This window comes from Camelina sativa, chromosome 19 (genome assembly GCF_030686135.1).
Source record: "Camelina sativa cultivar CO46 ecotype springtype chromosome 19, ASM3068613v1".
In the NCBI taxonomy this organism is placed as follows: domain Eukaryota; kingdom Viridiplantae; phylum Streptophyta; class Magnoliopsida; order Brassicales; family Brassicaceae; genus Camelina; species Camelina sativa.
The window spans coordinates 446649-472630 of NC_141898.1; the positions used below are offsets into that span (position 1 = coordinate 446649).

The following is a 25982-nucleotide window of genomic DNA, read 5'->3' on the forward strand; positions in this document are numbered from 1 at the left end:
CAAATCAGGTAAAAGAATCAGATGCAACTAGAGATAACCAAGGAAAGAATAAACCACTGTTCTCACCGCAGGACTTTCCACCATTACCGAGCACAAGGTCTCAGATTGTATCCACTGAGGGAGAGGAGGATAGAACTGAGTGTACGACAGGCTTTGACCCTGCTTCTATTGGCAACAACTGTTCTCCTTCTCCTGTCAGGACGGATACTCCTCTGCAAGACCTCAACAGCTCCGGATCTTCAGTGATTCATACTCCTCCAGTGACTCCAATTCATACCTCAAGCTCAACTTCATCTCCAACACCTGTCACTGCATCTGAAATTAACACACCAGTTCCTACATCTGGTCAAGAAGTACAAGATTCACCAGCCATGGATATCTCTACATCAGAATATTCTTCAAGGTCGAGCACACCAATTCAAGAATCAGGTGAATCTTCGACTTCTTCTATGACATCCGTTCAGTCTCCTCAGGCTCCTGAAACATCATTACAAGCAGAACCTGTTAGTCAAGTCCAACCGACTCATGGAATGACAACAAGATTAAAAGACGGGATAAGAAAGCCAAATCCAAGATATGCTTTACTGTCTCATAAAGTATCTCATCCTGAACCAAAAACAGTAGCTGAAGCACTTAAACATCCTGGTTGGAATTTAGCCATGGGTACAGAAATGGGAAATTGTAAAGCAGCACACACTTGGGATTTGACACCTCCTACACCAGACATGAATGTGTTAGGAAGCAAATGGGTGTTTAGAACAAAGAGAAATGCTGATGGATCGTTACAGAAACTCAAGGCTCGATTGGTTGCTCAGGGTTTCAATCAAGAAGAAGGAATTGATTACCTGGAGACGTACAATCCTGTAGTTCGCACAACAACTGTCAGGGCAGTCTTGGATATGGCCACCAAAAATGGTTGGGATATAAAACAGATGGATGTGGAACATGCCTTTTTTCATGGTGATCTCACATAGACAGTGTATATGAAACAGCCAGCTGGCTTCATTGACCCTGAAAAACCATATCATGTGTGTCGACTGAGAAAATCACTCTACGGCTTAAAACAAGCCCCGCGAGCTTGGTATGATAAATTTAGCACATTTCTACTAGAGTTTGGGTTTACCTGCAGCATACCAGATCCATCACTCTTCGTCTATAAGCGAGATGGAGCAGTCATTGTACTCCTGCTCTACGTGGACGACATGCTTATCACAGGAAACAGTTCTATGGCCATGACAACATTTCTAGACTCTCTCAACACCCAATTCCGCATGAAAGATCTTGGTCAAATGCACAATTTCCTCGGAATTCAGGCTCACTTTCATCCTTGAGGTCTTTTTCTTTCCCAGCAGAAGTACGCAGAAGAATTGTTGGTTGTTGCAGCTATGAGTAAGTGTTCCTCCATTGCAACACCTTTGCGTGAACAACTAGAAAACACGAGAGCTAAGAACAAGGAACCGTTCCCAAATCCAACATATTTTCGAAGTTTAGCTGGAAAGTTACAGTACATGAATCTCACAAGACCAGACATCCAATTTGCTGTGAACTTCGTGTGTCAGAAAATGCATGCTCCGACTTTTGCTGACTTCCATCTTCTCAAATGGATCCTCAGCTACATAAAGGTACAATTACAATGGGATTAAACATCAAAAAGAACACGAGCAGCTCCTTAAGAGTATATAGTGATAGTGACTACGGTGGTTGTGCGCAAACAAGTAGATCGACAGGTGGATATCGTACTTATCTCGGTACTAATTTGATTTCTTGGGCATCTCAGAAACAAGATTCGGTTGCTCGAAGCACTGAAGCTGAGTATAGAGCGATGTCAGATGCAACAGCCGAGATCTCATGGATTTGCAACATCCTCAAAGAACTTGGGATCCCGCAGTATCAACCACCCGAATTATATTGCGACAACCTATCAGCTGTCTATCTTACAACAAATCCTGCCTTCCACAAGAAAAGTAAACATTTTGCTAATCACTATCACTATGTAAGGGAGAAGGTAGCTCTTGGAACAGTTCTGGTGAAACACATACCTGGTTATCAGCAGATCGCCGACATCTTCACAAAGTCGCTTCCGATAAGACCCTTCAGTGACCTCCGGTACAAACTCGGTGTGGTCTTTCCTCCCACACAGAGTTTGCGGGGGAGTATCAGCAAGACTCTAAAGACTCCGAGCAAGATCGCAGCATCACCGATCGCAACAGCTCTGACTTCTCTTCTAGTCAAGATCGCAAGTGAATCGGTGAAGAAAGAAGATGGAAAGGTGTCTTCGAAGAATGAAGGAACAAAAGGGTTAATGGGCTCTGTCTCCCACAAACCCATTAAAGAGCCCATTAACGCTAAGACCAACAAGGCTTCCTCAAATTAGTCCAACAGAGAGAAGCCCACTTCGGTTCCATCTTCTACAAGGTTCCAACGGCTAACTCCACCTATGCACACAAACAAAACAGTCAACAAAGCAAAAGGAAGGATGGACCGTACGGAGCCAATACAACTGCAGAACAGATTTCTGTGTTTGGATTCATGTGACTAATGATTATATTGATGATGTGTCTCTAGAGAAAACCCTAGGACAGTAATGACTATAAAAGAACAAGTGATGTAACCTATCAAGTTAAGGAAATAAAGAGAGAAATGTTTCTTACCTAAAGAGCCGCTAAGCTCCTTCTTTAGACAGTTCCTCTTGAGATTATGGTGATTGGATAGAAAACGCCTTTCTACGGCTCAACTCTTGAAGTAAACCTCCAAAAATCTCTCCTTGTGAGAGACTTATTATAGTTATCAACATCGATTTTAAACTGTTTGTTTGGTTATTGGTGTTGGTGAACAGGAACTGGGTCTCTACAAGGCTCAGGTTATGCTTCCTTTCAACGCGTTTGGGACAATGGCTATGGCAAGAGAAGTGAGTCCTTTCTTCTTCTTCCTTTCCATAGTTTATTAAGTTGGTGTACTTATACATACATACATATGAACAGGAGTTTGAGAATGACTCGGGATCAAGCCATGTGTTCTGGCTGCTTAAAGAGAGTGAGCTGACACCAAGCAATTCCAACATCTTGGATGGTCGTTACGCAGTCTTTGGTTACGTTACTGATAACGAAGACTTTCTAGCTGATCTTAAAGTCGGTGATGTTATTGAATCCATTCAAGTTGTCTCCGGTTTAGAGAATCTCGCTAATCCCAGTTACAAAATCGCCGGTTAACTCCTCTTCATTTTCCCCTTTTCTCGGTTCATGTATAATGTACTCTGTTTATTTAAATTTTGTGAGAGAAAGTTAAAGGTGCATAACTTTTTCCTATGAAGAAAAGTCTGAATTTATATCAGTTTTTTTAAAAAAAAAAAAAAGAAAAAAAAGAATTGATGTAGTCCCTTTAATATTTTGGTGGAATTAATGCTTTATAATTTATGGTCAGGTTTAATACATTGTAAACCAATATACATATTGACAAACTATAAAACAAGCAAAGAGCAAGAAATAGGTTTTGTGTGTATAGGATGATCGTTTGAAATAGATACGCGACATTCATCCTATGAATCAAACACCAACTAAATAAAACATTTTTAATAACCCCCCACAATCAAATTTTATAAATATAATCTCTCTACTTCCAAAATAGTAAGAGTTGATGATGATACTAATAATAATGGAAACGTTATACTTCATGGGCCTCGGTGTCTGCGGAAACAGAAACAGCCTTGTTGTTGGTCAGGAGGTATCATTCCTCCGCCTTTAGTAGTATCAATAGCCTCCAACATCGCCACCACTTCGTCCATCTCTGGCCGCTTTTCAGGATTTGCATCCCAACACCTCTTCATCACGTTTGCCAACGAGCTTGGGCAACATCTAGGTATCTCCGGTCTCAGATTCTAATTGTTCAAAAACATAAATGTCTACATATACTCCTTAACGTAATCATAAATAATTAACTACGGAAAAAGGTTATTTTGGAAAACCTGGCGGACGACGGCGGAGGTGACTTCGGAGAAGCTGAGGTCAGGATAAGGCATGTCGCAGCAGTAAATCTCCCATAGACATATCCCGAAGCTATACACATCGCACTTTCTGTTGTAGGGACTCCCATTTAACACCTCGGGAGCCATGTAGCCCAAGGTTCCGGTCTCACCGGTCATGTCGTTAGGGTTGGAGGCCTCGAGGCGAGCCACACCGAAATCTGCAATCTTTAAGGTGCGTGACTTGTCCAAAAGCATGTTCTCCGTTTTCACGTCTCTATGCACAATCTTCTGAGAGTGCAAGTAACTCAACCTAATTACAACATTAACATATAGATTGAGTTATTGATACACATAAACCGGGTTATACCGGAAGAAATTGATGAACCGATAATGTACCCGCGAGCAAGATCAAGGGAGAGTTGGATAACGACTTTGAAGGCGAGTTTGCGGCGGCGAGTTTTGATGAGGAATGAATTGAGTGCGCCGCCTGGGCAATACTCAACCACAACGCAGCATACGTTACTCGGCATTCCCATGTGTCCGTTTTCCGTCTGTATGCTCATCTCCGATGTCCCCATCGCCGCTCCTATGAACTTTTTTTTTTTGTTTTTTCCACCAGACAAAATTAATACACCAGAAACACATGACATCTTTTATTTAATGCTCAAAAAAGACGTAACATTTGTATTAAAAACAGACATAAACGTACACCTACCTACACATATCCATACATACATGTGAGTATTTTTTGGATATCACAAGTTCACAACTCAATTATGTTTCGGTTAATCGGTTAAGCTTAAATTGATTGCGGTTCAAGAATTCACAGATATATAAGAGTGAATTTTAGTGTACCTTGGTAACATTGGGGTGGTCAAGCTTATGCCAAACAGCTACTTCTTGAGTGAAAGCAGCTCTAAGCGAAGCTATCTCTGCGTCTGACCTGTGACCCTCTTCTCCCCAGTCTAGTAGTTTCACTGTTTTATAACAATATTTTTCACACATGAATCATGAGTTACATAGGAAAAAGATTCAACTGAATACGTACATCCAAATATTTGAAGGAAAAAAAATTACTTATATGAAATATCTTTTTAAAAATAATATTTTGACGTAAGGTCAAATTTGTGTTGTTACTTGTTAATATTACACTAAGAACTGAATATATATTAAAAAAAAAAACATGTTTTTGTTAGTGTCTTAACTTTAATCACTAAATTACGGAATATAAATCAGCCGGCATTTCGCAGGGTAGCAAAACTTAAGTGAATTATAAATTCCTCATTACACTGCTAATGCATGCTTGTTTACTTGATCACCTATTAAGACACCTAGATTAAAAAATAGTTTTCAACAAATTTCAAGTTTTTTTTACTTCTTTTTCCGGAAAGTAAGTTTCTATTCTTCCCTAAATTATTTGACCAAAAGGGTACGTTCTACGTACGTATATATATCTAAAACACACTATTTGTACAAAGAAAACAAAAAAGTTATGAATGATGTGAGAGAGAGAGAAAGAGAGATTTGTACCGGCGACATCTTGACCATCGTAGATTCCACGGTGAACTGTACCAAAAGTACCTCGAGCAATCACACTTTTTACGATAAGCTTAGAAGGATCAATCTCCCACTCTCTTCTTGACCTCCCAACCTCCGTCGACCTAATTATGTCGTTGTTGTTGTTGTTGCTATATCCACCACCAAGAAGCGGTCTCTGAAACACAAGCTGTCGATGTCCGAAGCTGTTCTGGTTATGTCGGGTATTATTTACGTTGTCTTCGCCATCACTCAAACTCTTCCTCTTCTCCATCGTCCATGTTCTGCTTAAGTGTCTCTGCAGCTGCTCGTCCAGACTCTTTAAGTCTATCTGATCTGCTCTCACGTATCCTACTCCCCCGCCACTCTCCGCCTTCTCCTTCATTTCCTCTGGATAAACCAAAACCGTTTCAATATATTCGAAATGGTTTTTCTTTTTCCCTTTACTAAATTGGAGTTTTCATCACCATCTTCTTCTTTTTTTTTCTTTGCTTGAGATTACTTTTATTGTTTTATGTATGGTTTGAGAATTGTGATTGGAGTGTGTAAGAGTTGAACAAAAAAGCAGAAAATGGGGAAGTTGTGTTTGTGTTTATTGCAACAAACAACTAAAGAAGAGGCTAACTCTCGCTTCTATCTTCTATGTGATGAGATTTCTCTCCCGAATACTTCAAAATTAAACTTTCTATTAAGACAAACAAACGTTTACACGTGACCACATGGGGTGTCCCTTAAGGGGCTAGGGATCGGCGTGTGTCGGCTCCACTTCTCACAACTCTCTTTTGGATAATAATTTGTTCCAAACCCAATACAATTTTGTGATCTACATTTGTCAAATATTGAAAAATTATACTATATGGGAAAAAACAATAGTTCAAGTTTAATAATATATACACTTAACATACTATTTTGAAAAACATAACAATTTGATTAGAAAATTGTAGCATCAAATATAAGGTGTTTATTAAAACAATGAGTGAATATAATATAGTTCAAGAAATCATGGGATTCCTGGTCACTTTGCTACCTTTTCGTTTTGTGGGTTTAATATGTCATTTTCAACATTATTTTTTCTTCTTCATTCTAATTAGTTTATTTGGCTTAATTCTATACTACTTCGTTATTTAAATATTAAATATGGACATATTCTTCAAATGTCAATTTCTATATATGCATATATGTGAGAACCTCAAACTAAATTATGTAGCTATCCTAGTTTATATAGGTATAGATGTTCATCCGATTATTGGTTATTTGGTCCCACTTGGTACCATTTTTATATATAAGCTAACGAACTACATATCTACAATCTCGGCATAGATTATATTATTTTTGTCTGTCGTGTTTGAACTTCTGGAGTATATATGCTAACCCAGGAGTACTATTAGTTAACAAGGTCAATAAGTAGGATATGATGGGAATGTAATTATTGGACCAAAAACCAAAGTGTACTGACATCATCTTCATGCCAATTATGAATGCCACAATAAGAAACTTTAGTTAATAATATTTTCAGTCGGCATATAGTTTGAACAAACAAACAAAAAAGTTTGTTTCTGTCCGAGAGTGTATGCTTAATAGAAAGTTGGTCTGTGCACCCCATATATAACAACTGAATAAAAGTATATATAAACCTTTTCAATTCATTACACAAACTATAATAAATGTTTTTTGTTAATAAAATTATAAAAAAATATATCAAAAGGGAATATGACAATTGATGTTAATTCTCTTTTTCGTCAGGGAAAAAAAATTTAAAAAGAAAAAGAAAAAGAAGATTAGACTGTCACAAGTAAAGTAGTGGCAGGGTAAGAAAACGACCGAACAAAAACTTCAAAAAGCTTTGTTCCTATTTTAGTAAATCGTTGTATAAATATTGGCATATATTTAAAAAAAAAATATATATATATATATATATATATATTGGCATAGTTGAGTTAAGCATGAAAGTTGTTGTTTCGGATAAAAGGAGAAGTGGCTGCAGATTTTCATCGACACGCACGTGAAATCTTTGACCGACTCAGTTCATGTGACCCAAAAGGCCAAAACCGAGAACGAACAATAGTATATGCACTGTGCAGTCAGCAGTGCGTGCGTACATTTGTTGTATACGGGTCATTAGTTATGTACCATGCATATACTATATTTTAAAACCTTTTTTCATCAAATAACCTTTTGCAAACCTAATTATTCTAACTTCAGAAACCCAATTATCGCTCTAAATAATGTAGGGACTTGTTCCACGACGAGTTCATATACAACTATCGAACTTAATTTATTCCGATTGTTGCTTTCGTCCGCTCGTCGCACGAACAAAGATGCTCAGCGTTTTAAAAAAAAAAAAAAAAAAAACTCAGCGGGTTTTTTTTTTAAAAGCAAACACTCAGGGGGTTAAGTCCCAAGAAACTAACCAGAAAAGATATGAGCGTAACAACGACCGCTCCAGAATCTCTTGGTCTTGGACTACTTTTTTGTTCTTGTTATCTCAGCTTTTGATTGTTGCATCACGCGAATGAACCATTATATCATGGGTAAGGAGTTTGGGCCTTATTGTGGCTGTGAATTTGTGGAAACTAAACTGCAAAGAAGCCCTTTATTTTATATGTATCATCGTATAGGAAAAGCACAGAGAACACTCCAAAAGATGTACCAACACAAGCCCTTACGGATACGTATGCTTAACGTTAACCACCAAAATATATGCTTATAATCTGTATCTTATATATTAAAAAAAAAAGTATATATATATATATATATATATAAGTATATGGTTTGGAGTCGCGTACTACTTGTTCATAATAAATAAACAAGATCATACGTACCGATTTTGTGTAGGAAAAACATGGAGTTATTTACAAGTATTTAATGGTGACAGAGAATTATTACTCTTTTATCGTCTCAACTCCCAATGTTAATGAACAACTTTTCCTTGTCGAAATTTTAAATTGTGCAAAATATCTATGCTTAATTTATCTGTCTAAATAAATGGGAAGTTTTTTTTTTCTTAAAGAGATTACAAGTCTGTGGGAGGAGAAATTTACAAAGTATACGTTTGCATGCTTGAATATGTATATATGTGATGGAAGGCAGAAAGAAATTATGTATATCTATTGATTATTGTTATGTGGCCCAAAATTTCATAGATTAGTTTTTGTAAAAAATAATTTTAATTTTAAACAATAATTTCTTTATAATCCCAAGATAGTCAAACCAGATATAAACATCTAATCTCATCGTAATCATGTCACTAAATTTTATGCCACTTACCTTTTCAGTTGAGATATGATAACTATTGGTCTGACACATGAAACTTCGATGCCAAATTAGTAATCGAAGGCGAATCTTTTTAATACTCACGTGATCTATTTGTGTCCCTCTAGACCATCCTATGCGGTTCCATATTATTTTGCCAAGAAGATCCGTTCCAGCTGCATTAAAAGAACTAAATGTTAAATACCCAGAAATAAAAATTTAGGATTTTTTTTACGAAAATATGAATTTGCGTTATATTTTGCCTAAAAAATGTTTATCTATAGGAAAAAAGAGACGTCAAAAGAAATATCAAAACCAACTTAAAAAAAAAAAAAAAAGTGAAGCATGTGAATATGTGATAAGACGTCCGTTCTTTCTCCCTCTCTGATCTCTTTATAAATAGTTCAATTTTGAATTGTTGCTAGTAAAACTATTAAAAAAACAGCTCAATTAAATTTGTATAACATATATATCAATGACAATGTTATTATAAGAGCTAGCTTTGGCGGCACTCCATAGATGTAGCTGAGTAGCTCTACTCTTGTATATATAAAGAGCTAATCTCGATAGTCTATCATATAATTTCTCTCCTCCCCCCCCCCAACCATTTTGTCTCTCTGACTCTCTTCACCGAAAGAAACGAGTAGAATGAGAAAAAAGATAAGTGGAGAAGAAGGAAACCAAGAGTATAAGAAAGGTTTGTGGACAGTTGAGGAGGACAAGATCCTCATGGATTATGTCAAAGCCCAGGGCAAAGGCCACTGGAACCGCATTGCCAAAAAGACTGGTCTCTCTCTCTCTCTCTCTCTCTCTCTCTCTCTCCATTTTTCTTGATGGTAAAATTGAAACTATGGGGTTTAACTAAGATGAAGTTTTGAGCTTTTGACTTCCCATTTCAAAAAGAGCTTAATTAAGTTAAGAAGTCACATATATGATCACATAGATTCATATTGTTAATTAGCTTCCTTTGTGTTGGGGGAATAATTGGAAAAATATGGAGATGCCTTTAGACTTTTACAGGCTCGAGACGTTTATTTTAAAAAGCATTTGAATAATGGAATAGGTTTGAAGAGATGTGGAAAGAGCTGTAGATTGAGATGGATGAACTATCTTAGTCCAAACGTGAAGAGAGGCCATTTCACTGACCAAGAAGAAGATCTGATCATTAGACTCCACAAGTTGCTTGGTAATAGGTAAAGATCGATATAAATTATAGGTTCTCTTATAAAAAATAATAAAAAAGACGTCGCACACTTTCGATTAGTTGTATATAACTACTAGCTACTTGATGTGTATATATATGTACAGGTGGTCTTTGATAGCTAAAAGAGTTCCAGGTCGAACGGACAATCAAGTGAAGAACTATTGGAATACACATCTAAGTAAAAAAATTGGAACAGAAAATCAAACAATCAAATCGATCAGCAATCAGATGAACAATTTGGGGAATATGACAGATGCATCCGAAGAAAGATTATTGAATGTGAAATTTGATAATAAAAGCATTCTCGGAGATGAGAGATTGCTTATGAGCGAAGGTCTTGGCCTTCTCCATCAAGCGAGTTCGTCGCTTTGGGGTCATCATGAGGATGCTTTTGAGCCTAACACACTCACCTACATGATGGATTTCATTGATGGACAATGTTATTAATGTTTTTTTGTTTTATTGGCTGCATTTTATCTACTTTTTCAAAATTATTTTCTCTTTTCTACATTATGTAATTTTTTGTGGTGGTCATAAACGAAAGGACATGCACACTCGGAAGTTACTGAGACAAAGCAATAATAATAAGCCAGAGTCATAAACGCAGTACGAATATAAAATAATAATATTTTCTGTAACTTATTAAAACGTGTGACAATTAATTACCATTCACACTGTCCCCTTAGTTTAATTTAATTAATTAATTTTTTAATTTTTTTTTACTCCCTGATACAGTTCACGTATCAAAACAAAAAGGTTTTCGAGGTCTTTTCCTAAATGTTTTTATATTAATGAAATACACAAAAATAATAAATAAAAAAGCAGTAGCCAGTACTACTAGGACATGGGAGGGCTTCAAAGACAGAGCTCAAAAAAGGTAAATCAGCAAACGATGGTAACTAACTATAAGCGTTAGAACTAGGAAAACTATCAGAAGTCTTGTCCACCAAAAAACGTTTCTCTTACGAACTGTTTGGTTTTTTTTTTTTGAATTAATTGTGTATTATTTTAAAAATAAGAACCTTTGATCTTTTAATTAAAATTATTTTCTTCCAATACTAACATTTAATTTTAGGTCTTTTATTTTTTAAAATATAGTTTTTTTAAATATAAATTTTTTAAATAGAATAGAAGTAGTATAAAAAATTTATGAATAGAAATGTTGGGTACTTTTGCCTCAATGCATGGACCTACAAAGGAGAAAAGGAACAGATAACACTGTCTAGTGTCTTCTACATGGGGAAAAAATATTATTTCATTTTCATTTATGAAACTTTTCTAAGCGAAGTTTGTAAGTTGCCAAAGACGACAGAATAATGCAAATATTCTCATTCTCAGCTACAAAAAAACATCAATCCATGAATGTTTTTTCCTTTCATATCATCAACGAAATAAGATAGCGACACCTCTGCACGGTTCTTTTTTCGTTAATTTTTGCATCAAATTATTTGTTATTTCTAATCCTCATGCAACCAACTCTTGATCGATTGTTTACACACAAACAAACAAAAACTCTCGATCGATATATTACGTTTTCTGAACATTTTGTTAAAATTTGACATATGCCAACTAGCATAATGCATTATATATATATATATATTGAAAAATGAAAATATGTAAGGTATATATATACATATATACATGTTTATTTATTATGATCTTCATTACGAAATTGAAATCCAGTAAAGTTCCTGAATACATACTAAAAGGGTTAATTAACTATGATATATTATTGACATAAAATATGTTAATGCTTAGTTATTCACGAACATTTGAAGATTAGACTCATTAGAGTACTAATTAATGTTATGGTGCCTTTCTACACGACATAAATTATATAGGCTCCAAGTAAGTATTTAAAAAGACCAAATATTACTTTAAAAAAAGTTATACTTTTGTTATCTTTATTTTACAATATCATTTTGACTCTTATATTAGTATTATAGGTTAATGTTTGGTTTAAATCAAAACAAAACAAAAAAAAATGTTTGGTTTAAATCTGACATTTAAACTTGTGCTACCTTTCTATATATACAACTCCAGTCTCCAGATAAAGTTATTTTAAATACATAAGACCAATAAACAACATTTTTCAAAACATCACCTTTCTTGGTCTTTTTAGCAAATGATCAATGCCGACATACATACGCACCGCTTACCATCTCTAATCTATCGATATGTTTGGTATGAACTATGAAGTGTGTTTATCCCCAGAGGAAGCTTAATTATGCTGTTTTCTCCATGAATCATATTGAAGGCCCAATACCATATATACGATGGCCCATAATTTCTGTATTCTCTCACTAATCTCTTCATCGACCAATTTAATTAACAGGCTTTCAAGGTCAATTAAGTAAATTGCTGGTAGTAAGTAGGGGCACTGTTGTCATTCCCGGAAGCAGGCGTAGAATCGGTAATAAGGAAGACACAACACAAGCTCGCCTCTCTTTCGGTTTCTCTCGCTCGCTCGCTCTCCAGCAGTAGCAGATCTGGGTTTTGAAGACTTCAAAGGAAGAAGATTACTCCGTTACCAGGTTCGTGTCTCGTTCTTCTCTGTTGTTGTTTCTGGGTTCCTAGCTCAGTTCATATGAATGGAATTGTACATCTGTGGGAAAAGAGTTAAAATATTTGGAGGATCTCCGATTTCGAATTCCCTTTTTGATCTTGTTAATTTTTTAACTTGGGCTCCCTTTCAGAACTTATGTACGATTTAAGCATTGTGATGTTTGATGGTCTATGGTGATTTTTGTCGAATAAACGCTTAAAATTGAGGTCTGAGTATAGATAAGATAGATCCAATCATGTTTTTTTTTTTTTTTTGCTCTATCTCCTTTTTTTGAATGTTCACACACACACTCATATATATATATTTATAATTCGTGTGCTGACATGTCTTGGTGGTGATGATTTGAGTATAATATATATATATTTAGTGTATGTGTATGAATGGGTTTGACGTAAATTGTGATTGATATATAAATTCAGTTTCGTAATCGTGTGGATGGATCCGCAGACGCAGAACACTTCGTTGCAGCGACTCCAGAATGTCGAGAATGTGAAAATTTCGGAACAATCTATGACTTATTTCTTTCCTCAGAGAGATTTTGATTGATTGATTGATTATGTGATGTGAGAATGTGTATGCGTTTTCTTTGTTTCCCGCAGAGAGTTGTTAAGGTATTGGAACTAGCTGGAGGAGTGATGGAAGAGCTCGCGAGCCCTTCTGGACCCAAGAAAGAGTTCGTCAACAGCCATTGCCGAGAGTTTATGCAATCTATGAAGGTTTCTTACTGACTCCAGTCTCTTCTTCTTCACTCCCATTTATGGCTTTACCTTATGGTTTTATGAGTGATGAACTTCTGATGGATTATAGTGTTTTGATAAAACTAGCTTATAGAAGAACGTTTGGGCTCATTGACACAAGTCTAGATTAGTATTCTTTCTGCTCTCTCACCATATTTGCCTTCCTTTTTTGAGTGTTGTTCATTTGGGCAATTTGACACAAGTCTATATTAGGGTTCTTTACATTGCCTGATCAAAGTTAAGGGATATCTTTATGATTTTGATTCTGGGCTTTAGTCTTCATGACTGCCACTGCATTTCGTTTTGCGGTTAATGTACTTTTTCTTCTTTGTCTAGTGAACATATATGGTTTCATGTCTCACAGCCTCTATGTTTGTATTCCTTTCCTGTTTTTATTTTCATATTTCATAATACACCTCACCGTTCAAAGAACATTTGGGCTCTCATTTGACACAAATCTAGATTTTAGAGATCATTACATTCCATGAACAAGTAAAAGGCTTTTCTTTTCCTCTGGAGTTTTGATTTTGGGTTTTCTGTCTTGAATAAATTTTGAATCTTTCAGCTTCATTGTCTGATCCATGAACTTCTTTATCTTGGACTGTACATATAATGTATCGCCAATCCATAATACAATATGAAAACTTGCAGGATATTCAAGTGACACTAAGGGAAGAGATCAAAAGCGCTTGCGAGTACCGTCCCTTTGAGAAATGCGATTACAACGCTAGAATAGCTAATGAGATCTGCTTCCAGAAGCTTGAATATGTTCTCACGCAGCTTGATGATCTGAAACAAACTGCTGACCGGTATATTTCTTCTGATTGAGTTCGCAACTCTAGGCAGATTTTTTTCTCTCATGTTTGTGGGATTTTACAAGTTGTCTCTGTCTTCCTTGGGATTGATATTCGCAAAAGGCTTACTTGAAGAATTATGCTAAACCATTGTAAAAAAAAAGAAAAAAAAGGTGTATTTGGTTAGAATATCTGCAATGAATTAGCAAGAGAGAACCGGACCAATTTTATTGCAGTTAAATGTATTTTATGCTGTATCGATCAAAAAAAGTTGGGAACACTTTGAGTTAACAACATAATTGAATGCAATATAATGTGATAGCATCAACAGCTGAAATATCCGGTTACATGTGATAGAACTAACGTGGTTCATGCGAACCATTCGTAAATTCCGGTACGATCTGTTGAGTTACTCATTAAAATTTCGAGCAAACCAGACGACAAGTTCCCGTACTGAGATTACGCGATAAGATTGGGGTATCTGAATGTCACGCGCTGGCCAACCTTTTTTGAATTTTAATAAAAAAAATATTACTCTGCCATGTTGTTTAAAAAAAGAAAAAATTATGATCAAATCAAAAATAGGACATTATTCGAAAAGTCGGACATGTCTGCTTTGAATACACAATTCACATTCTGCAAACAAAAGAGCCAACATTATGTTTGTTTCTAGATCATATATTCATATTACATGTCTCATCATTATAATCAGGCCGTCTCTATTCGTAAAATTCTAGTATCTAAAATGAAATATCTTTATCAAACAAATATGTGATTATAATGATGAAGATAATTTTCAGGCATTTGGTCCACTTTGACTTCACGTCATCGCCCTTTCGTTTTGGAACCCGGCCGGCCGGCCCCTTCATGTGATTGTTAAGATTTTCTTAGGAGATAATTAATCTATTCGAATATAATAGACTCACACTTGTCAAGAATATATATTATTTTTTTGTATAAATCTAGGTTGAAGGTAATAAAAACACGTATCTTGCTTCATGATGGCTGATGGCTGATAAATCACAATGATAAAAGGTTAATGAGTCGCACTTTCGAAATTATAATAACACGAAAATAATTGACACTAAGAATACATATATTTAGGAAGAATAAAATAAACTTCCATTTGATTTTAATTAGTGTATACATTTTGAATACTAGTCGTCTCTTTTTTTTCCTTCATGGTTTATGCTTCTAAATAGACAACTAACATATTTTCAAAATTATACTAACAAGAAAATAATTGACACTAAGAATACATATATTTGGGAAGAAAAAAATAAACTCAATTTGATTAAGTAGTGTACATATTTGAACAATCTTCTCTTTTTCATGGTTTATGCTTATAAATAGACAACTAACACCAAGGTTTTCTTACAACCCTCGCAACTCTATTCAAACATTTATCTTGTGACTACTCTTTCTACGATAACCCCCAAAAAAACCCAACAGGATGAAAGTAATTACTTCTCTAATCTCTTCCATTATACTTAAATTCATCCACAAAGACTTCCATGAGATTTACGCAAGAATGTCCCTCCTCGATCGTTTTCTACTTCTTGTAAGTAATTGATCTTTGTACGTAGAAGCACATCCACACTTTTTCTCATTGGAATGGAATGAATTGAAGTTGTTATCGATGCGTTCTTTTTATTTTTTATTTTTTTCCACACAACACTTCTGTTACTAGCTCTATTATCATAAACTAACGTTTACATGGCGGTGCAGATCGTCCATGCAGTGGATAAGATGGTTCCATGGCATAAGCTTCCGGTTTTCTTGGGTTTAGCCTATCTTGAAGCACGTAGACATCTTCACCAAGAATACAATCTTCTCAACGTCGGTCAAACTCCGGTTGGAAGACGGTTTGATCCTGCTAATTTTCCGTACCGGACTGCTGACGGAAAATTCAATGATCCGTTTAATGAAGGCGTCGGCAGTCAAAATACTTTTTTCGGAAGAAATTGTCCTCCTGTCGATCAGAAAACAAAGGTAATTACGTACATATGTGTGTTGGATTTTAAATCAATCAATTTGATAATCAAAGAATATAATCTAAAATGAATCAATTAGACTTCGGTAATTTATCAAAATCATTTTTGATTTAGAGAAAAAAAAATGCTTTACATGTCTTTGGATGAAAAAACGAAACTAAGCAAACCAATTCAAATTGGGTAATTAATGACTTTATGTTATGCTAACATTGTTAATTTGATATCAAACAGTAATTTATTGAGAAGTTTTAAATATTTAAACACGTTTTATCATTTTAGCAAATTTTGAAATATTCAAAGAAAATAAATTAAGCCTGTTTTTTTTTGTGATATATTATTTTTGAAGTTACTGAGGCCAGACCCCATGGTGGTGGCGACGAAATTATTAGGAAGGAGAAAGTTTATCGACACAGGAAAACAATTCAATATGATTGCAGCTTCTTGGATACAATTCATGATCCATGATTGGATTGATCATCTTGAAGACACTCACCAAGTTCGTCTTTTAATTTTTCAATTTCATCCATTTACGTACGTCATATATATGTTTTTTAGAAACAATTCAATTGATTCAATTTGGTTTACTCCGGTTAAATATTGGTTTACTTAGATCGAGCTTGTGGCTCCAAAAGAAGTAGCGAACAAGTGTCCGTTGAGCTCCTTTAGGTTCTTCAAGACAAAGGAAGTCCCTACCGGTTTCTTCGAAATCAAGACTGGTTCGCAAAATATCCGTACACCTTGGTGGTAATCATTTTAGTCTAACCTTATATAAATCACTAAAATGTGTGAAGGATCACTAGAATGTGTGAAGGATCATTTAAGTTTAGAAAAGTTTAATTGATTTTATTAGGTTTCGTTCGGTTATAAATTTTAACTCGTTTTAAATTAACATTTAGCATTATATCTAGAGATGATATATATATATATATGGACGACGTAAACACACATCCATGCATACAAAATACGTTTAATCATGTATGTATATGTATGAGGACTGCAAATAATTCAGAGAAAAATAAATAAAATTAGGGATTCGAGTGTCATCTATGGAAGCAACTCGAAAACAATGGATAGAGTGAGAACATACAAAGATGGGAAATTAAAGATATCGGAGGAGACGGGTCTCCTTCTCCATGACAACGACGGCATAGCCATCTCCGGCGACATTCGTAACAGTTGGGTTGGCGTCTCCGCTTTGCAAGCTCTCTTCATCAAAGAGCACAACGCCGTATGCGACGCCCTCAAGGTTCAATTAATATTTGTTTTTTTTTTAATATAAATTACGAAATCTGAATATTTTTGACTGTTGTACATGCATGATATACCCTAAAAGAAAAAAACTAATCCAGTTTGAAAACTTATATTTAAAATATATAGGATGAGGATAAGGATTTGGAAGACGAAGATTTGTACCGGCACGCGAGGCTAGTGACCTCAGCGGTGATAGCTAAGATTCACACCATAGATTGGACAGTGCAGCTTCTCAAAACCGACACTTTACTTGCTGGAATGCGAGCAAACTGGTAATCAATAACACATTTATTTTATCATTCATAATTGATCACGTTACGTACACATGGTGCAATCTAACACTTTTTTAATATATATATATTTTGTGATTTTATAGGTATGGAGTACTAGGAAAGAAGTTTAAAGATTCTTTCGGACATGCAGGCAATTCGATCTTGGGAGGTGTCGTGGGTACGAAAAAAACTAAAAATCATGGAGTCCCTTACTCTCTAACCGAAGATTTCACTAGCGTCTATCGAATGCACTCTCTCTTACCTGATCAACTCCAGATGCGTGACATTGACGATGTACCCGGAACTAATAAATCTCTACCGTTGACTAAAGAGTATAACTCTACATATAAAACATCTCTTTTTCCTATTTTGAAGTTTCCAAAAAGTTTTTAAATGGTTTTATTTCTTTGGGTTTAGGATTTCTATGATACATTTGATTGGTCTCAAGGGAGAAGAAACCATGTCTCAGATTGGATTCACTAAGCTAATGGTCTCAATGGGTCACCAAGCAAGTGGTGCCCTCGAACTGATGAATTATCCAATGTGGTTTAGAGACATTGTTCCCCAAGACCCCAACGGCCAAGAACGTCCGGACCACGTCGACTTAGCTGCTTTAGAGAGTAAGTCACTAAGTCAATCTGATCTCTCAGCCATTCATTGTTGTCTAACTTGAATTCTCACTTGATTAGTGGATTCGTCGTCGATTATTTTAGTTGATAGGGACAGGGAGAGAAATGTCCCACGGTACAACGATTTCAGGAGAGCAATGTTTATGATTCCGATAACCAAGTGGGAAGATCTAACCGACGATGAGGGAGCTATTGAAGTACTGGATGACGTGTACAATGGTGAAGTGGAGGAGCTTGATCTTCTCGTGGGACTTATGGCAGAGAAGAAGATCAAAGGTTTCGCTATCAGTGAGACTGCTTTTTACATTTTCCTCCTCATGGCCACAAGGTATGTTATATGGTTGCTATAATTTTTTCAAACCAAAATATATATACTAGAATAGAAAAGCTGAATGTAAGACTACTAATTCAAACAGGCGATTAGAAGCCGATAGATTTTTCACAAGCGATTTCAATGAAACAATCTATACAAAGAAGGGGCTTAAATGGGTGAATACTACAGAGAGTCTCAAGGATGTGTTTGATCGTCATTATCCTGAAATGACCGATAAATGGATGAACTCCGAAAGTGCATTTTCAGTATGGGATTCACCACCCGTTACCAAAAATCCAGTCCCTCTATATCTCCGAATTCCTTCTTAGATCATTCTAATTAATGTGTGATCTATGCACTTTGAATGAATTTGATTTGTTTATTGGTATTTTGTTGGTTGTGAGCTGTGTGTTATTGTAAGTTATTTGACATCATTCATGTACTATATAAAGAAAAACATTCATATATCAATAAGGTGTTTGTTATTAAGTAGTAGATGTAATATAATTTCTCATACCATTTTAAGTTTCATTATTTGAGATTGAAATCAAGTTAAGTTCAAATTAATTTTATCTAATTTTCATATAGACCTATTTTTATATATAAACCACACAACAAATTTTTATCATTGAGAAGATTATGTTCATAGACCTATTTTTGAGAAGATTATAATTATCAAACCGGCAAAGAAAAAGGTAAATTAGAGTATGACACTAAAACGGCAAGTAGTTTTGATCGTATGACAACGAACGACACAACACAAGTATCCCAAATCTACGAACCCTAATAAAATATTGGGCTTTAATTCCCGCCGAAGCCCATCTACATATTTGTCCTTTCTTCTTGCTCAGTTCCATCGCAGCAGCACTCTCAGTCTCAAGCATATGCGTACGATCATGAGCAGAGTTTTGAAATTCGAAAAAACTTCCGGTGAAATCTCTCTCGTTAGATGCGCGTTAGCTGTTCGGATTCTGGGTCTCTGTTGATTTGCTTTCTGGGTTTGTTCTTTGTTCGTTTGACTTGGTTTTAGGGTTTTTTTTTTTTTTTTTTTTTTTTTTTTTTTTTTTTAATGTGATTTCGCTAACTCGGGGTTTTGTTTTGATTCCTGCAGATTTGGGATTTTAGGGTTTGTGATTGGAATTTAGAGATATTATAGGTAGTGTTAAATTGGTTTATGGGTTCCACGATGGAGGATGAAAAAGATGCGTTTTACATCGTTCGTAAAGGAGACATCATTGGTGTGTATCGAAGCTTGAGCGAGTGCCAAGAACAAGCTGGATCATCTGTAAGTTCTCTGTTTCTTCTATCTTATTCACTGCTGTTGAACTTGATATCTCTGCATTATTAGGACTTACATTGATTTTTTTGTTTTTGTTTTTGTTTCAGGTGTCAGATCCTGCAATGAGTGTGTACAAAGGATATGGTTGGCCAAAAGGAGCAGAGGACTTGTTATCTTCGTGTGGAATTAAGAACGCTCTCTTTTCTATCAATGCATCTTATGTCAAAGATGATGCTTTTGGAAAACTCATTCCTTGTCCTGTTCAGGTTTGATTCACAATCTTGTTGATCTGAGTTAACATTCTTCTATGAGAGACTGAAAAAGACAGAATGATCTTAGTGCAGATATCATACTATCCAGGAACATTTACCTTGTGTAATCTAAGATTATTCCAGTTGAGTTCTTATTAATTTTCTAAATTTATGTTCTGAACTTTCGATTTTGCATTTCAGCAACCATCTTCCTGCCAAGGAGGCACTTCCAACAAACCTTCCCCAGCTAAGAGATTGCAGGCAATGGTAAAATCTGTGAATCTGGTCAGCTATAGACACAATTCATATCTTTCTTGAAGATAATGATGAAAATTCTTGTGCCTCTACTCTTTCAGGGAAGCAATGAATCGGGTTCATTTTCCCCGAGTCCTGCGCAAAAGCATCTTAAGATACAAAATGACATGGTTCATCGGGTTCCTTCCAGTCTCTTGACTCGGCAACCTATACTTCAAATTGTAATAACACCCAACAAAAAATATATATATATATATATATATATATTTCAGTCATATGCTGGGGTTTTCTTTTTGCATCTTCTTAATTTGTAGTCCATCGTTTTCCCTCAGGATTCATGTTCCATTGAGTTTGATGGTGCTTCTAAAGGAAACCCAGGAAAAGCTGGTGCAGGAGCTGTTCTCCGTGCTTCAGATAAAAGTGTCCTCTTCTATCTACGGGAGGGTGTTGGCATTGCCACAAACAACGTTGCAGAGTATCGTGCTCTGATTCTTGGTTTGAAGTCTGCTCTCGACAAAGGGTTTAAAAATGTGCGCGTCCAAGGAGACTCAATGCTTGTCTGTATGCAGGTCCAGATAGAATTCAGCCAATTTGTTTTTTTTTTATATTGTTTGGATCATTCATGATAGAACCTCCTTAATTGTTTTTTGATGACTTGGATTCGTCAATGGAACAGGTTCAAGATGCATGGAAAACCAAACATCCGAAGATGGCTGAGCTGTGCAAACAGGCAAAGGAGCTCAAGAGCAAGTTTAAAACATTCCATATCGAACACATTGACAGGGTAAGCCCACCAAACCCTTTTTGGTTTAGCTGCTGATTTGTAGATCTTCAATCATGTTTGGTTTTAAGAGTTTTATTGCGAACAACAATTGAATATTTTTTGATTCGATGTTAAGGTAATATGATATGATAATGACCATTAATTGTAAGTTGTCTGCTTTGTAGGAACTCAATTCTGATGCTGATAATCAAGCTAACTGTGCGATTGGTCTGGCAGGTGAGTTCGTTTAAGATCTTTAAAGTTAATATGAATTTGAATTTTTTGTTTGTATTTAAACTGACTCTTGATAGAAATCCATACCCATCAAGCTAACCCGGTTTGAATGTTTGTTTGTTTGTCAATGCGTATCCGTCTAGAGGGTCAAACGATGGTGATTCCAGGCGGCTAGGAGAGATTACTATATATGAATAGTTTAGTATTCCTGTTTTCATGTTTCTGGGGTCGTGTCTTTAAACATGCTGTGTGTTGGGATAAACATGAACATGAAGATGAACATGGTGGAACATGTTCTCTTCTCTCTTTTATTCTGTCCCCCAGCTTGTTGAAATATCAGTCACTTGTTCGCCAAGTTAAATTTCTAAGAATACGTTTTATATTATTGTTTCTATTTTCTTTTTGGGTTTCCAAACAAGAATGTTGTCTTTTTGTTACCCAAGTTAGAGCCATGTGAAAACTGTTAAAAACCAAACCGAAAATTACAAAATGGATGACTAAAAAGTAAAAGGGCTTTGACTCTAGATAAATTTACATTTTACAAACCCACTAATGGCACTAATTCTACATTTCGCGCACAAACTATTTTACAAACGTTCCAACTACTTGTAGAATAAACTCATTCTGAATCGTACTTGGATATATAGAGAGAGGAGTCCTACACCTACCTAGAAAAGGCAAAAGATAAACACAAGCATATTCTTATATCCTTGCTGCTATAAAACAAAAAAAATCGACACTTGACCGGGTATGTAAAAAGGCTCTTAAAACACACATCTTTCTGATATATTCTCCCTCGCTTTCTCCGATTCCAGAGGAAGAAGAAAAGGGGAAATCGCCTTTATTAAAGGGTTCAACTTGTTTTAGTCTTCCCGTCTCTGTTGGATTCAAAAATAACATGGATGTCCCTTTTTGGTAGCCTCTGTTTCCTCATGGCCGTCATGTGCTTCATCCAATCCCACTGCTGATCGTCTTGAACAACAAAAACGAGATCATCGCAAACCCCAATGTATATACGTCCGTTTTGTTGGTCGCTCCATGTTTACATTTGATAGATGGTCCACTTTTAACATTGGATTACGAATGGTAGAGCAACCTCCATGTGTATTTTTTGCTGCATTGCTTGAAGCTACTTATCTAGTCCTGTCAGCTTCCATAGCTAATTTGCTCTGTAGTCTGTACCAATGCTATGTGTTGACAATAACATGTTCTGACCTCTCTATGTTGGATGGAGCCTTTAGTCACCTGTTCTCTAAGTTAAGAATTGGCTAAAAACATGTCTATGTTTCTTTCCTTAAAAAAAAAAAAATCCTTTTCTTATTACATTCTAGTTCAATAATTTCCAAATACATTATGTAATTCAAGGCACTATTTATAGATTCTTTCTACCACATGGACGGGTAAATAAGTAAGTAACAATGTGAGAGAAGTTGTTAAAAACCAAACACAACTTAACGAATTGGATCACAAAAGAAGAAGCCAAACTCAAGATATATGTAAGATTACAAACCCACTAATTTTCTACATTTAAACTATTTACATTTTTTTTTTTACTTGATTGTTTGTATCTTCGCATTAACAGTAAAAAGAAAGAAAAAAAGAGAGTGTAAAAAAAGATAAAACAAAAGGCAAGAAGAAGAAGAAGAAAATGTCTAAAGAAAAAAAAAAAAAAGAGGGCCTGCTCACATTTCAGAGTTGAGAAGAAGATCTTCCACCATTACTAATGGATCTTGGTTGCCTTAGAAGCTCAATCAACGCCTCAGCCTTTTGCTTAGCTCGACTTGTTCCTGCCTGAGACAGAGCCACTAGCGGAGGTATCGCTCCTTCCCGAGCCACCATGGTTCGATACACAACACTCTCCTCACAGAGCTGAAGCAGTATCGACACAGCCATCTCTTTCTGTCTCTGCGTCCCCGCCTCAACGATCTCCACCAGCACCGGAACTCCTCCTTCTTCCACAATCGCCGGCTTCGATTCCGGCACCGACATCAACAGACTCATCACAAACGCCGATTTATCCACCATGTTGGATCCGAAATCCGCCATCAGTTCCACCAGCGGCTTCATAATCCCAGATTGCACGGCTCTGATTTTGTTCTCTTTGGCCGAGCAGAGCGAGTAGAGAGCCGTGGACGCGTCCTTCTTCGCTCTGAAACCTCCCGTTTCCAGAAGGTTCACGAGGAGAGGGATGGCTCCGGATCTTCCGATGGCGACTTTGTTGTCCTCGACCTGGGATAGACGGAGGAGAGCACAGGCGGCGTTCTCTTTAGCCGTGGGGGTTCCCATTTTCAAAGCCCTGACGAGGGGCTTAATAGCACCGGAAGAAGCGATGAGGTCTTTGTTCTCGTCGCAGAGAGAGAGGTTCAAGATCGCGGTGACGCCGTACTCCTGGAGCTGAAGATCGGAAGAGGAGATGAGAGAGATCAGAGGCTTGATGGCGCCGGCTTTGGCGATTTTGATCCGGTTCTCAGGTTTGTTCTTGGATAAGAGCCTGATCTCCATAGCAGCCTGCTTCCTCTGGTCATCGGAGGAGGAGGAGGAATCGAGAAGCGAAACGAGATGAGAGATGAGATCATCGGAATTGTCAGAGGAGCAGGAGAGAAGGAGACGACGGCCCTCGGAGGAAGCAGTGGGAAACTCGCCGGATCTGTCGCTGTTACAATCGCTGAAAGCGGAGGAGGAGTCGTTGACACTTAAATCGCTGAATTTGCGGCCCATGTAGGTGAAACCTCCGCCTCCTCCTCCTCCCGGGCGATGGTTCTCCATCTCCATCGAGAAATCAAAATCAAAGGAGCATCCAAAATTTAAAATAACTTTAGGGTTTGTTTGTTTGTTTGTCTGTCTGTCAGGAATATTTGTTTCCGATGAGTTTAGCCCCAAAAGGAAGGAAGGAAGGAAGAAAGAATGAGCTGCCTGCTGCTGCTATAGACTCTGTCTTACAGAGAGAGAGAGAAATAATAATACCCCCTTCTTAATTATTATTATTAAATTTAATAATATTATAAGATGGAAGGGCTTTTTTTTAATTTAATTTATTTATGTTTTTTTGCTATGGTATTATTACGAGGCGTTGTATATCTCCACGTGTCTAAACATGAATTTGGGCTTTTTCTTGGAGATAAGACCCACTATAAACGTGGGCTTTAACACAACGTGGGCCCACTACTGTGTATAGGAAGGAAGGAGATAGACGTGTTTGTTGTTAATAGATTTGCTCTCCGATTTGATATCTCTCTCTCTCTCTCCTCCGTGGAAACAACGAGCGAAAGGTATGCGCGTCTTCTTCTTCTCTCTACTTCTTTCTATCGGAAGTCAAAAATGTCTTAGACGTTTCTGGAGAGGATTTGGAATTTCGACTGTGGATTTTTACGTGTTAGGATTGCTGCTACTCACTTTAGAGTTGGGTTTGTTTTTTTAGATCAACTAAAATTCGAATCCTCACTGCTCTTTTTGGGCTCTTAGATCTAATTTGATTCCGAGTCTTGTTTTGGTTCTGAGTTATGGATTGCTAGATTTTAACAGATCTGCTTTGAATTTACTGAGTTAATTATTTATTATGTTTCTCTCTATCCCAACCTGTTGTGCTCGCTCCAATCCAACGAAATTTTACCGAAACAAGGACTGTATATGTAACTTAGTCAGTCTCATAATTCATATGATCGTAGTGATCAGTTAGATCAATGTTTAGGTCTCTCCAAATTTATTGTTATGTTTTTGACTCTAATGGTGAAGTTCAAATTTTGTGTGTGTAGGATAAAAGAAGATGGATTCCAGCAGAGGTCAAGGTGGTATCCAGCAGTTGCTTGCTGCTGAGCAAGAAGCTCAACACATTGTCAATGCTGCAAGAACCGGTAATTATCTGAAACTCTTACAATATACCAAAAGTGTTGCCTTGATCGGGCTGCTTGTTTTAAGTGTACCTTTAGAATTGGGGAGCATAATGCTTGATTATATATATAAATGTATTTGAAAATTGATATTCATCATGTGTGTGTGTTTCTTGGTTGCAGCAAAAATGGCAAGACTGAAGCAAGCCAAGGAAGAGGCTGAGAAAGAGATTGCCGAATACAAAGCTAAAACAGAACAAGACTTCCAGAGGAAACTCGAGGAGGTAAAAGAATTTAAAAAAAAAAGAATGTCATTATTCTTTAGGCAAATCTACAATTTGCTTTTCTCTAAAAGTATTATTTATGGTTTTTGAAAACAGACTAGTGGAGACTCTGGTGCGAATGTGAAGAGGCTGGAGCAAGAGACTGATACCAAAATCGAGGAGTTGAAGAACGAAGCATCCAGGATTTCCAAAGACGTTGTGGAAATGCTTCTCAAACACGTCACTACTGTGAAGAACTGATGATGAGACTTTTTAAAACCCAAGTATAAAAAATATGGTTTGTGTATGATGGTGAAAAAAAGTGGGAGTCAATTTTTGAGTATCTGCTTCTCTCTCTCTCTCTCTCTCCCTCTCTTGTGGTGTCTTTCAGAGACTCATCTCATATGATGATTGCTATATATTCTCTCTTTCTCTGTCTCCTCGTTTGTATTCATATATCTGTGCCTAATCTGTAATAAGCTGAGAGAGCAGAGGAACTCATTGGATTATTTATTTTCATTATTATTATCTCTTAAAAAAGCAATAAATCTCAATTGGATTTGGGCTTAATATCATATAGCTTGTGAATAAGAAGAAGAAG

At 36.4% G+C, this 25982-nt stretch overlaps 7 protein-coding genes across 11 annotated transcripts; 5 read left to right on the top strand and 2 right to left on the bottom strand.

Annotated features, from left to right (window-relative positions):
* Window positions 1–3384: 3384 nt before the first annotated feature.
* Window positions 3385–6196, bottom strand: LOC104774199 (serine/threonine-protein kinase 54-like). Its single transcript, XM_087500729.1, has 5 exons — window positions 5492–6196; window positions 4817–4938; window positions 4358–4554; window positions 3962–4271; window positions 3385–3874 (listed from the first exon to the last, which is right to left on the bottom strand). Exons 1-5 carry the CDS (start codon window positions 5880–5882, stop codon window positions 3668–3670), a joined length of 1227 nt encoding a protein of 408 aa, XP_087356855.1. The 5' UTR covers window positions 5883–6196; the 3' UTR covers window positions 3385–3667.
* A 2990-nt stretch (window positions 6197–9186) lies between these two features.
* Window positions 9187–10556, top strand: LOC104767298 (transcription factor WER-like). 2 transcript variants are annotated; one of them, XM_087500736.1, is made up of 3 exons: window positions 9187–9536; window positions 9813–9942; window positions 10058–10556. In XM_087500736.1, the coding sequence occupies exons 1-3, from the start codon at window positions 9398–9400 to the stop codon at window positions 10398–10400; spliced, it is 612 nt and encodes a 203-aa protein (XP_087356862.1). In that variant the 5' UTR covers window positions 9187–9397; the 3' UTR covers window positions 10401–10556. The 2 variants fall into 2 exon arrangements, with proteins under 2 accessions (XP_087356862.1, XP_087356863.1); XM_087500737.1 differs by having other exon boundaries at window positions 9354–9536; window positions 9821–9942; window positions 10058–10514.
* Window positions 10557–12099: 1543 nt separating this feature from the next.
* LOC104763858 (mediator of RNA polymerase II transcription subunit 11) lies at window positions 12100–14330 on the top strand. 2 transcript variants are annotated; one of them, XM_010487250.2, is made up of 4 exons: window positions 12100–12487; window positions 12939–13008; window positions 13119–13235; window positions 13908–14330. In XM_010487250.2, exons 2-4 carry the CDS (start codon window positions 12955–12957, stop codon window positions 14082–14084), a joined length of 348 nt encoding a protein of 115 aa, XP_010485552.1. In that variant the 5' UTR covers window positions 12100–12487; window positions 12939–12954; the 3' UTR covers window positions 14085–14330. The 2 variants fall into 2 exon arrangements, with proteins under 2 accessions (XP_010485552.1, XP_019096289.1); XM_019240744.2 differs by lacking the exon at window positions 12939–13008 and having other exon boundaries at window positions 12353–12487.
* A 1096-nt stretch (window positions 14331–15426) lies between these two features.
* Window positions 15427–18998, top strand: LOC104763857 (alpha-dioxygenase 1-like). The gene is made up of 10 exons (XM_010487249.2): window positions 15427–15611; window positions 15779–16042; window positions 16391–16540; window positions 16655–16788; window positions 17074–17290; window positions 17422–17567; window positions 17672–17899; window positions 17985–18187; window positions 18281–18524; window positions 18613–18998. The coding sequence occupies exons 1-10, from the start codon at window positions 15504–15506 to the stop codon at window positions 18836–18838; spliced, it is 1920 nt and encodes a 639-aa protein (XP_010485551.2). The 5' UTR covers window positions 15427–15503; the 3' UTR covers window positions 18839–18998.
* A 324-nt stretch (window positions 18999–19322) lies between these two features.
* On the top strand, window positions 19323–21676 carry LOC104763856 (uncharacterized). 2 transcript variants are annotated; one of them, XM_010487248.3, is made up of 9 exons: window positions 19323–19507; window positions 19621–19794; window positions 19896–20054; window positions 20241–20306; window positions 20396–20515; window positions 20627–20863; window positions 20971–21078; window positions 21243–21294; window positions 21435–21676. In XM_010487248.3, the coding sequence occupies exons 2-9, from the start codon at window positions 19684–19686 to the stop codon at window positions 21464–21466; spliced, it is 885 nt and encodes a 294-aa protein (XP_010485550.1). In that variant the 5' UTR covers window positions 19323–19507; window positions 19621–19683; the 3' UTR covers window positions 21467–21676. The 2 variants fall into 2 exon arrangements, with proteins under 2 accessions (XP_010485550.1, XP_087356858.1); XM_087500732.1 differs by having other exon boundaries at window positions 19345–19484.
* Window positions 21677–22724: 1048 nt separating this feature from the next.
* LOC104763855 (uncharacterized) lies at window positions 22725–24063 on the bottom strand. The gene has a single exon (XM_010487246.3). The coding sequence runs from the start codon at window positions 24061–24063 to the stop codon at window positions 22981–22983; it is 1083 nt and encodes a 360-aa protein (XP_010485548.1). The 3' UTR covers window positions 22725–22980.
* On the top strand, window positions 22940–25951 carry LOC104763854 (V-type proton ATPase subunit G1-like). 2 transcript variants are annotated; one of them, XM_010487245.3, is made up of 4 exons: window positions 22940–24560; window positions 25044–25142; window positions 25302–25402; window positions 25499–25951. In XM_010487245.3, exons 2-4 carry the CDS (start codon window positions 25055–25057, stop codon window positions 25640–25642), a joined length of 333 nt encoding a protein of 110 aa, XP_010485547.1. In that variant the 5' UTR covers window positions 22940–24560; window positions 25044–25054; the 3' UTR covers window positions 25643–25951. The 2 variants fall into 2 exon arrangements, with proteins under 2 accessions (XP_010485547.1, XP_087356867.1); XM_087500741.1 differs by having other exon boundaries at window positions 24549–24690.
* The last annotated feature ends 31 nt before the right edge of the window (window positions 25952–25982 follow it).